This window comes from Squalius cephalus (genome assembly GCF_949319135.1).
Source record: "Squalius cephalus genome assembly, chromosome: 3".
Taxonomy (NCBI): domain Eukaryota; kingdom Metazoa; phylum Chordata; class Actinopteri; order Cypriniformes; family Leuciscidae; genus Squalius; species Squalius cephalus.
The window spans coordinates 55,214,899-55,227,214 of record NC_137124.1 but is presented as its reverse complement, the minus strand read 5'-3'; the positions used below and the strand labels follow the sequence as shown (position 1 = coordinate 55,227,214).

At 37.6% G+C, this 12,316-nt stretch overlaps 1 protein-coding gene across 1 annotated transcript in view; it reads right to left on the bottom strand.

Moving 5' to 3' along the window:
* Nucleotides 1-11,459, bottom strand: part of galnt18b (UDP-N-acetyl-alpha-D-galactosamine:polypeptide N-acetylgalactosaminyltransferase 18b) — a 120,383-nt gene extending 108,924 nt beyond the window's left edge. Inside the window, exon 1 of the mRNA XM_079865578.1 lies at nucleotides 10,989-11,459. Coding sequence (XP_079721704.1) covers nucleotides 10,989-11,226 — 238 coding nt within the window. The 5' untranslated portion in view covers nucleotides 11,227-11,459. The remainder of the gene's footprint in view (nucleotides 1-10,988) is intronic.
* Between the last annotated feature and the right edge of the window lie 857 nt (nucleotides 11,460-12,316).

Here is a 12,316-nt window from a genome sequence, read left to right as displayed (position 1 = left end):
ATTGTCAGTGAGCATTAAATTGCCACTAAATGTAATACACATGCAAAAATAGGAGAAATGAGCAGCACAATTAAATATACAGTATCGACCAATAAGGATCGATTTCAAGAGCTACTGCAACTACTTGCTAGTTGAAACTGAGTTTTAGAATATGTTGCTGTCAATGCATCTGAATTTAACAAGGCCAGATTTAGCATATGGGTATTTGGGCACCATACAGGGTTGAATAAATATTTTCAAATAGCATTAGATACGGCATAATGGCCAAAGTCATCGCCTGCTGAGGCACAATGCCTGCTGAGTCCACCAATCCAACATTGCACAGAGACCAGGGGTTTCACAGACGGGGTGTCCAGAGGAACAGCGACACTTTATTACACTGAATAAGCCTATGGTACTTCATCATGCTAAGTTACAGAACATTGACTACAAAACACACCGAGAGACTACAGTATAGAACTTAGTTACTACCCAACTACTTTTTTTCAAGTGCTAAGTGAGTTAAAACACTATAAATGCATGTCGTATGTGAGCTGTACTGATTAATAGCCTGTCTTTCTGGATCAGGGGCTTTGCCGTGTCTTTGTTTAACAGAGCTCATTGTGATTATCACAGGATAAACCCTCCAGCGAGGCCATAAATCAGCCAGGCCGAGGCTCCTCGCGCACACAGCCATCTGTCAGTCAAAAGGCCAGATGAGGGCAACTTGAAAAATTTCTAGTCTCTTCCGAGGTGTGCCAAGTACAGCATCTCTGCTGTGTTTCCATGCCTTTCTGTTGAGGTAATTAACCCCAACCCGCTGCTTATTAGAGGAGACTCACAGGGAGCGGAGGATGAGAGGAAATGAGAAATCACAGCTTCTTGAAAGAGCAAACGCAGTCCTTGGAGACGGTGTCATCCGTTTGACTCTTCACAGATCACTCTGCCTTCAAACCAAATATTCCATAACATATATTCCTTCTGACTACATCACAGTTAGGTAACGTTCATAAATAGGTCATACAGTTCAACATTTCTCACCTATGCCACTAAAATATAATAAACAATAGAGAAACATCAGTTTGCAGTCATTCGTACCTTTCAACACACTTTTACATTAACCTCAATAATAATACTGACTGCACATCATTACCATAACATCATAACTTCACAAATGAGCTCCAATGCGACCTGCAGCTTTTCTGCTGGCGCTCATGTCCATTACATTTCTGTTGTAACAAGGCTTTTTTAATGAGCAAAATGTAAAAATAATAGTGTGTTCCCTCGGGTTCTTTAAAAGTTTTAAAAACGTGTTTCTGATAACCAAACAAACTAACCTAGCTGACATATTCATAGTCTAAGAGAGACTTGAATTAATAACTGTTTTTATCAATTGCTTACTATAACTTACTACTTATAAAGTGGTAATACCATAACTAACTTCTAGACAAATTCTGTCCATTGTGTTCACAGTTTACGCACTTGAAATCAGAACGGATGAACCGGAAAAATGAAACAATGAATAAAGAATATACAATGGTGAGAATTCCTCATCTAGCCAACAAACTGTCTGAACAAGTGCACTAAAGTTCAATAGCCAAGTACAAATATGCAAGGAATGTTTCGGTAACACTTTACAATAAGGTCACATTATCGAATTTTATGTTGACTTTTAAACAGTTGACAGTTAAAAAGTGAATACTTCTTTTCTCTATTTCAAAGAGTGTTTGTCATAACCAATAGCAGGATCTAGAAAAAATGAAAATCCTATTCCACAGCAGCACTTTCTATTCCTGCATCCTTCAGCTCCCATGAAATGCTGTTTTCTTGATTTGTTTAAATGTGGCGCAGTACTTTGCATAAAAGCTAAATGCAAATGGTATGAGAGCAGATAAACAATGTAATGAGCTGAGAATATGTCCGCTTCACTTCGCTCCTCTACACAATGTAACTACACAATTGAAAGAGGGACTAAGTGATTCTGTTGTTCTTTCTCGTTGGCTTTCAGCAGAAAATCCACTACAGCGCTAAAGAGCTGCTGTGCAGAAGCGTGCTGCATTTTCATCAACTTGAGGATGACAGGGAGATCAGGCAGGCCATCCTCCAGGCTGTTTGTACCAGGTGGTGGAGCCACAGCTGGCATGTACCTCTTCCACATAAATCATTCATTCTGGAAAACACTTGTATGTTACAGAGAGAGAAGCGACGTAATGTCTGGGACCATGAAGTTTAGAGCAACCTTTGTTGCCACTGTATTGTAAGATACAGATTTGGTGCTTAAAAGTGGACTAAAGTCATTCTGCCCTTTGCAAGATGAATGCAGATAAAGCAATATTCTGGTAAAGTTAAGCTCAATCAACAGCATTTGTAGCATAATGTTAATTACCACTCACCATTACCATCTCTAATTTTCTCTGAGGCAATGAGGCACTTACAATGGAAGTCAATGGTGCCAAATGTTAAGCAGAAATGTGAAGCGTTAAAATATTTCTCACATTAAAGGGGTCATGTTTTTTTTTTTTTTTTTTTATATGTTCCTTGAGGTTCACTGTTAATACAAATTCACAAAATAACAAATATAGTCTGACTTTCTGTCTGAAATGATCAGTTTTTAAGGGGCGGCTCCTTTAAGGGTTGTTGCTAAACGGCCACTGTTAGGCTTGGCTAACGTCATTGCGTAGGAAACATTATGGACGCCCACTCGCTATTGCATGTGAGTAAGTGTTTTGAAAACATTATCATATAAAACCGTCCTTTACTAACAAAGCATTATGAAATCATTTACTTACGGTTCGTGATGCAGCTGCTGTCAGATCCAATACAATTGGCTTCATCTGCCATCAAAAGTTTCTGATGTGATGTGATGCAACGCTCACAGTCAGGCAAATGTCATTCGTTAAGCAACTGAACACCAGAGGTGCGTCAATATCCTGCTCTGGACCAAGTCATAAACAAATGTTTTTGCCTGTGTGATGTCACAAATCCCACAATATCAAAATGAGCCATTTGTCAGACACATTGATTGAAACTTGCAGGATGTTTTAAAGGGGTGATGAACTGAGAAATCAAAATTTCCTTGAGCTTTTGACATATAAGAGATCATCATAGTATAATAATATCCTGTAAGTTTCAGAACTGAAAACTACCTTGTTAGTCCAATAAAAGCTTTTATAGACATCAGGCTCAGCAAACGACTCGTTTTTCAAAGTGGGGAACTATGACGTCAAAGAGGATAAAACACCGCCTTCACAAAAGAAGATCAACGCCTACTTCAACACGGCCTGTTTAGCCCCGCCCACCGATTCGCCCAAACATGCTAAATAACATAGGACGACATGATGATTGCTAAACCGGCTACTTACAAGCAATAAACATGCTGTTGACTAAATATTGTGCAGCGCCTGTTTGTGGAAGAAGACAGTCTGCATAAGCTTCCTTCGGATTCCAGCATGGTTAAACTTTATTAAATCAGTCAATCACAATTTCCCGACACGGATCTGCCAGCAACATGTAAGTAACCATGTGTATTCTAATGCCTGATCTGCGATCAGTGATCTCGGTGTAATTATTCAAGTTCAGATATTTCTCTTAAAATCGTTCAATACTGTTTATGCATCAGTGACTAAACGATCAACTTCACATCATTTCTCGTAGTATTATGAAAATAATCTTTTTTAAACTGTTATTAAATTATATACAGAAAGCGATCAAAGAACGATCCCTTTCAATCGCCCAAGCTGTCAATAAAACAGCACAGCGCGAGCCGCGAGAGCTTATCTGGACACTTGCCAAACTCGTGATGAAATAATGACACTGTTACACTACACAACGAAGCTCTTACTGTGTATTCACATCGTGTTTGCATTGTGATTTGGTGTAAGCATTTGTGAGAGTGCAAAAATTACGTTGCAATGATAAGATCTTTATTCACGCGATCAACAGACTGTCTGTCATCTGCTCAGTCAGTGCTCATCATGCTGCAACCTTTCATGTGATAATGGAATAGATTTAAATATAATGCTTTAAACGATACTTTTCACGATTTGTTAATCTCGATAGCTGTAATAGTAAAAACGTAGTAAAAGTTTTGGAGAGAGTTCATGTAATACTAGCTATTTTATATGCAAGCATGTCAGCCAATCACAGCAGTGGGCGTTTACACTGCAGTCTCACAGCAGACACGCCCCTTAAAACGGAGCGTTCAAATCTGAGGCAGAAATCAGGCTTGGAAAAATGGCTTTTATTTATAAATTATGACAATTTTTGATGTAAAAATAATACTAACATTATAAGGACACCCCAGGCAACATTATAAAATAATAAAACAATCCAGTTCATGACCCCTTTAATGGTACAAAGGCTTCTTATATGTCTAAAGCTCAAGGCTAATTTGATTTCTCTTGTCATGACCCCTTTAATTCTTTTGTGAAAACGTGTGCATTGTTTGAGCTGTAAAGTTGTTCTGACCATTTTTACAGTCTTTTTAGGGGTTTAGGCATTGCGTTGTCACAACAAAGAAGTTGTAAAAGTGGATATGGCTTTACATAGAAAACATCAGTAAGTGATTTAAGTAGTTCTGTTTAAAGGACAATTCCGGTATTTAACACTTTGAGTCTATTTTGTAGTTTGTTTTGGATGAACAAGAGTGGTGGACAAAGAAATTTTGTCAATGGTTCCTGTCGCGACTTTTTGACTATTTTAGAATTGCCCATGACCGCATTAGAATGGGAGTCAATGGCCATGCACAAACATGTCCTTAAAACAACCCTTAACGTTCGTTTTCAAAACTGTGCTACTCACCGAGTGGTTAGTGGTGTTCGTTGATGATTAAAAACAAATATATCGGCGCAATGTATGATTTCAATCCGTTTATTTTTCTATAGTGGAACTATTTTTTCAGATACCTCACAACCGCGTATAAACTTCCGAAACTTCCGTTGCTCTGCTCACGCTAGCCTTCTGAGGCGAGCATAGGCAAGGCAAGGCAAGGCAAGGCAAGTTTATTTATATAGCACATTTCATACACAATGGTAATTCAAAGTGCTTTACATACTATTAAAAATAATCAGAAGAAATAAGAATATATAAAACAGTTTAAAATAAAGAAACGAGAAAGAACTAAAAATAATGAAAACAGTTTAGAATAAAGAACAGTTTAAAATAAAGAAACAAGAAAGAACTAAAAATAATTAAAACAGTTTAGAATAAAGACTAAAATAAGACACAGTATAAACAGTCGGACAAACAGTGACACAGTGCTCATTCATTCAAAGTTAAACAGAAGTGTTTTGAGTCTGGATTTGAATGTGACTACTGTAGGAGCACGTCTGATGCATAGCTTTTTTTTTTTTTTTTTCAAGAATTATTATAGTTTTTACTAGTTTAATTCTTATCAGGAATTCGTAGGATTTCAGCGTTGAGGCGAGCATAGCTTCTGAGAGACAGGAAACCGAGCGGAAAGACCTAAAAGACTACAATCAAATGTAAACAGCATCCTTTCCGTTTCCGTTAGCGCAGTAATATCAACGAGCAATTAGTCCTCCAATGGAAATCAATGGATTTTACAAAATGCCAAATAAAACACGACAGAAACTGTATTTCGCTACGCTACTTGTTTTGGAACATCAACGAACACCACTAACCACTCGGTGAGTTGCACAGTTTTGAAAACGAACGTTAAGGGTTGTTTTAAGGACATGTTTGTGCATGGCCATTGACTCCCATTCTAATGCGGTCATGGGCAATTCTAAAATAGTCAAAAAGTCGCGACAGGACCCATTGACAAAATTTCTTTGTCCACCACTCTTGTTCATCCAAAACAAACTATAAAATAGACTCAAAGTGTTAAATACCGGAATTGTCCTTTAAGTTGCTCAAACAGTAGAGCATGTAGTAGCTCAAATAGTAACTACTGTTTAAGTAGCTCAAGCATGGTGCTTGGTGCAAGGTTTGATTCCCAGGAAAAGCTGTCTGGTAAAAGTATTAGTGTAAAGGTAAATTTGTTTACATTAAAATCATGTAAACACATGTTTATGTATAGGGGAAAACTATTGCAAGCGGGCATGAAAAAGAAGTTGCGAAGTTGTGATAGTCTTTTCTTCACTATTGTCATGTATATCTGAGTGAAACAGCTTTTCAAACAAAAAATAAATGCAGGGCAGGAATTGAATTTGTCCATGGGGAATATAGTGCTGAAGGGATGATGTCAAAACACAGAAGAATAATTCGCCAGTGGTTCACTCGAGATATTCCTATGCTTTTATAATGGGGTTATTCAGTTTATGAGTGAAATAAGATCTGTGGTAAGTATGACTTGACGATACTTTAACACTTTTTACTGTTTACACCTGATATTAAGCCGCGTTTTGGTTGATCGGATCACAAGTAGACGAGGGAGACACATTCCCGTTTAATCCACCTCTTTTGTCCACTTTCAACCACTTCTGTCCCGATTTCTTCGAAGGGAGGGTCTATGGGTGGGTAAATGTGGGGGCTTTTTCAGATCTTTCGATCTAATGGACAAAATAAGCTCACTCAATTTACATATGTACGCAACCAGAGACGGCAGAAAAACACATGGAGAGACGGAGAGAAGACGGCCTTTTGTGGCATTCGACCACATGAGCGTTTACACTACGAAAGCAATCCGGTGGAATGTGGGGGTTTATTTCACTACCTCTGGAAGTAGTCAAAAGTGGACAAGCTCAAAACGTTTTAGACCCTGTTTACACCTAGTATTAAAGGGGTGGTTGATTATGATTTCACTTTTCTAACTTTAGTTAGTGTGTAATGTTGCTGTTTGAGCATAAACAACATCTGCAAAGTTACAATGCTCAAAGTTCAAAGCAAAGGGAGATATTTTATTTTAAAGAAATAGCTTTTTAAGGACTACAACAAACGGGTGGTAGGGACTACACAACATTCCAAAATTAACATAAACCCCGCCCCCGGAACATGATTTATAGATTATCAAGACAGAATATGCTAATCAATGACTAGAAGATAACTACTAGGGATGGGCATAATTAATCGACGATCGATAATTGATCGTTAAGAATTTCGTCGATCACGTTTATTTGTTATCGATTAAACTAATGCAGGTTGCGTTGCGTAGTGTGAGTCTTGAAGCAATGGAATTAATTTTAGCGCGGAGGTACCTGTGCATCCCGGCAACGTCAGTCCCCTCAGAGCGGGTGTTTTCGGCGGCTGGACTGGCTGTCACCAGGTTGCGGTCGCGTCTGATCCCAGATCATGTCAACATGCTTATCTTTCTCAACAGAAATCAGTAGACTGGTGCAGAAGTTCTATGGGAACTTCATGCGTTTTCTCAGATCGGATAGCTATCTGATTTATCAAAACGATTCCATTTACACCTGGTCACATAAATGTGTTTTTGCAAAACGGATATAAATCCGATCTTGAATTCCCGCGCTATATGCATATTTAAATTGTTGCACGTCACCGAAAGCAACTGATATGAGCTGCATTTTATTGATCATCAGCGAACATTTCTAAATCAAAGACCGCAACAAGATATTGCGGCAACAGCCCCGGTAAGATTTCGGTTCTTTACTTTTAATGAAGATGATTGTGTGTTGATGAATGACTTTCACTTTGATTTGCGATAGTTTGCACGTTGGCTTGATGAATAGATGCTCATCTGTGGTGATGCGTGTTGAAGTAGCGTCGTCATATCTGGCTATAACATGACATATAGCCTATAACACGCTCTCACACGTTTATTTCTTAGCATTTTTGGGATAAGTCAAATTTACATATGTGGTTTCAACAACCAGATGCATTTACTCTTGTCCAGTTTCGTCTGGAATGCGTCTCAGATCTCCTCCTGAAGTGGTTTGAGCGATCGGATTTAAATCCGTCTCGAATGCGTTTCGGAGGGCATTTACATTTGGTCTTTTCACGATCGGATAGCTATCCGATCACAGAAAACGGATGAAGTGGCCATGGGTCTCTGTTTAAGAACGCCGGCTCGCAGCTGCAGGTTCCGCTGAGCACCGCAGGGCATATCTTCAAGTCTACCGAACATCCAGTTTCACTGCCACAAGTTGATCTTCTTGTAATAAAGATCTCATCGAGGACAAACAAACTGTATTTTTGTATTTTCATTGCATTTTTAATTTATAAAAAGTTAAAGAAATAATGAATTTCAATATAAAAATATTAATGATTAATCGATAGTCGATCGTTAATTCTCCCGACGATCGACTAAGAAAATTTAATCGAATGCCCAATGCCCATCCCTAATAACTACACATAAGCTACCTAAATTCATCAACTAACCATTCAGAAACGTCTTGTTGCTTCTACATGTTGTCACTTCTTCTTGAGTCTCTCCATCATTGTCTGAAAATAAAAGCCTAAAAGTTTTTGAAATTTTCAGTGCATGTCTGTGTGAGTGCAAGCTGTTGAAGCTCCACCCTCTGTGCCGGGAGCAGCAGCTCATTTGCATTTAAAGGAACACACACAAAATTGACAATTTTAACATGCTATATAAAAATATCTGTGGGGTGTTTTGAGCTAAAACTTCACATGCACACTCTGGAGACATCAAAGACTTATTTTACATCTTGTGAAAAGCGCATTATACAGTACCACCCCTTTAAGAAGCATTTTGGTTGATGGGATCACAAGTGTACAAGGCTAAATACAGGTGTAAACGGGGTCTAAAACGTTTTCAGCTTGTCTTTTATTGCATGTTAACCCATTGACTTCCATTATAAAAAATCATTACTAAACTGAAAACGTCAACAATCCATGCCATGCAACAAAAGATCAAGTGTTGAAACCAAAAAATGCTCACTAATGCTCTTCTCCAAGCCCATTCCTGAAGCCCACAGCCGTTGCCAAACAGCTCAACGTGTCTGCGGCTGTAGCTCGGGAATGTTTGCTCTAGTTCTCATCTGTAGCCGCCTCTCAGCTCAGCGAGGTTTGTTTGCACCCTTGGCTCAGTTTGAGCGCTACACTGCCTGTCAGCAACCCATATCAACAGTTAGTAAGTACGACATAATCATCTCTCTAACAATGAAGTGTGTCTTTTATAACAAAGCACAAAAGGATGCCATTAATAAAATTATATTGCAGACTTTCTTGAACAGCACAAGATTTCTATTCATAAGATATTCAGTGAAGCAGACAAATCATGCTGTGCATGTTGTAGACTAATAAACCAGAAACAGAACAGCAAATTGCTTGTGTTCTCTCAGATCTGCAACAAATTAGTACTTTCCGAAGTAGCTGAAAACGAATCCGGAATAAAGCTTGCGCAACAGTGAGAAACTACAAATGCTTTATTGTTTATTTGGCAGATGCTTTACGGGGAAGGTGGGTTAGGCAGTATTGCAAGAGGAAGAATCCACCATTTGCTTTTGCACAAATATGATAAAGATCAAGCAATATATTCACAAACGACCAAATTTTGACCTCAAACATGTAATTGAAGTATCCTACACTCTTAAAAGGCCAAAGAACCTTTTGGTGAAAAGTTCTTAAAAAGAATAGTTTTCTCAGTGTGAAGAATATTTAATTAATCCGAAGAACCTTTTTCCACTATAAAGAACGTATAAAGTGCAATGGATAGGTTCCGTTGAGCTTAAAGGTTCTTCATTGAACCCTACATGCCAATTAAGAACACTTATTTATAAGAGCGTATCAAATAAACAAATGCATTAATGATGAAAAAAAGAAAAAAGAAATTTTGTGTGCTGAGAAGTGCTGAAAAATCTAAACTATCTGTTCAGACAGAAGCAATCAGTCACTTTTCATAATTAATGTTCAGCCAGTGCCAAGTTCATTAAACAAGAGTCTCTGAAGAGAGAAGGAGAGGAGTTTGCAATCATCAGTGGTCTTTGTGAAGCCGCCAGATCACGAGTGGAGGTCACACCTGCATAAAAGTGCCATTAAAGAGGACGCAAGGTGCAATCAACCTGATCTGAATAGGACAGGACAAATGTTCAATTGATATTCAGGTCATGATGATGAAATTCCATAGATTCTTCTGTTTATCAGGAAGAAACTCTCCACAATGGACTGCTATTTCAGAGCAACCCTCTCTCCAGGTCATATATTGACTATGGTAACCACAGTGTCTAGCAAAATACTTATTTTACTATAGTTACAGTTACAAAAACAAAACATGTATGTTTACAAACTTGTCATATATATTTGTCATTGTAAAGAATACATTTTTCAAAGACCAAATGTTGCTCAAAAACAGAACAAAAAGTCCCTGAAAGCTTCATGCACACGGTTTTAGTACAATAAATGCAATACATTTCGCAGGTAACTGTGGTTACCATGATACGTCTTTGTAAGGGTGAAAATTCAGTTGAATGTTCAATGAAAGGTTTATATATATATAGGCCTATATATATATAATGTTAACATAAGTTACATAATATATTTTTTGCTGAATTGTTGGTCCTCAGCTATATATTTCATTTTCTCATAGGAAAATAATCCATAAAAGGGATATAAGATATGATATAATGCTTAATAGCATGAAAATAATTTTAAATCTATGAGCATTTTGGCCAGTCTCACCAGAAGTCTTTGATTATTTATAACAGTTCTATAGCTTGGTTGAAAACAAATAAACAATCTGATTTTCTCAGTTTTTACACAAACTGAAGTGTTGACTGCATTAATCGAGCTCAACTATTACCCTAGATATTGTTAGCAAATAAAAACTGTTCTTTAATGTATTATTTATTTATTTGGTCCAAAACTAGTTAGCCCGTGCTGTGAGACAGATTAATCTAGGTTGCATATACAAATTTGTATTTTATTTATTTTATACTAATGTTTATCTAAACACCCCTTCCGATCACCATTTGTTTAATAAAAAGATCTTCTATTCGTGGAAAGTGGCATTTAACTTATTTTTGGCACGTATTTTTGCTGAATTTGTGGTTGTCAGCTGTATTTCTCATTGTGAACATTTTTTGACGTCACATTTGTATGCACAATTATTAACCACACATTCGTCTTACCTTGTATATGCTGATTAACTACATTCTCCAGTCGATCCAGTCGCTCTATAATCCGCAGAGTTTCTCCTTTCCTGTCGCCTTCCAACTTTTTGGCTGGGACAGGCATCGGCACTTTGATGTACACATTAGCGATGTAATTAGTCACCCATCCGACGTACAAAAGACACACTATGTTGGTCATGCCACTTAGTATCACACATGTAGACACCAAAGTTTTGGTTCTCCTGGTGCAAGCCATTCCGACATCCCTCCATATAGAGTCCGAGATACAGCGGACAAGTGCGCCTGTCCTCAACTCTGTATGCGCTCCGATGGAGAATCACGCGCTAGTTCGGTCCTCGCGACTGACGCAAACACTACAGCACGTGCTGCATTCTGCCACAGATTCCAACGACTTGAAATGTGCAACTATCGTCTTGTTCCAACACGACTCGCCGCGTCCTCCATCCGCAGCGGTACAGAAAGGAGAGTGAAGGTGCGCCAGTGTGTGTGTGATTTGATCCTGAGCCTGTTGACCAATGAGACGAGCTGTAATCTATGGGACCAATTGCACAATGATCCAGTAACAGTAAGGAGGTGCTTTATGAAGACAGAATCTCCCAAATGTTTCATAAAAAATTTATGAAACATTTGATAATATATATATATATATATATATATATGGTTCCACAATGTGTAACATTTAAATGAATCATTTCACACAAATCCCTTTGTGTAGCTACATACATGTTTTTACTTTTTACATTGTAAAAAGTAATTTTTTTTTTTTTTTTAAATGCCTGCATGTAATTATAGTATTAATTAATGTAATTACATCTATAATTAAGCTCTTGACCCTTCCCTTACACATTAAAGGAATAGTGGTAACACTTTATTATGCAGTGTCCTTGTTACAAATATTACATGAACTCACCATAGCAATAACAGTAAATCATGCATAATTACATGCAACTAACCCAGACCCTAATCCTACCCTCTCCCTATAGTAAGTACATGTAGTTAATCAATATTGCCCAGTACTTAATGATTACACTGTAACAATGACACCTTAAAATAAAGTGTACTCGGAATAGTTCACTCAAAAATGAAAATTCTGTGTTATACTACTTTATTTTAAGGTGTCTTTGTTACATTGTAATTATACATTTAAGTGCTGAGTAATTATAATTAACTTAATGTACCTACTATAGGGTTAGGATTAGGGGTTAGTTGCATGTAATTATGCATCATTTTATAGTTTTTACTATATTAACTACATGTAACATGTAACAAGGACACTGTAAAATTAAAAAGAGTTACCAAAATCCCTGAGTTTTCCCTGTCTTGTG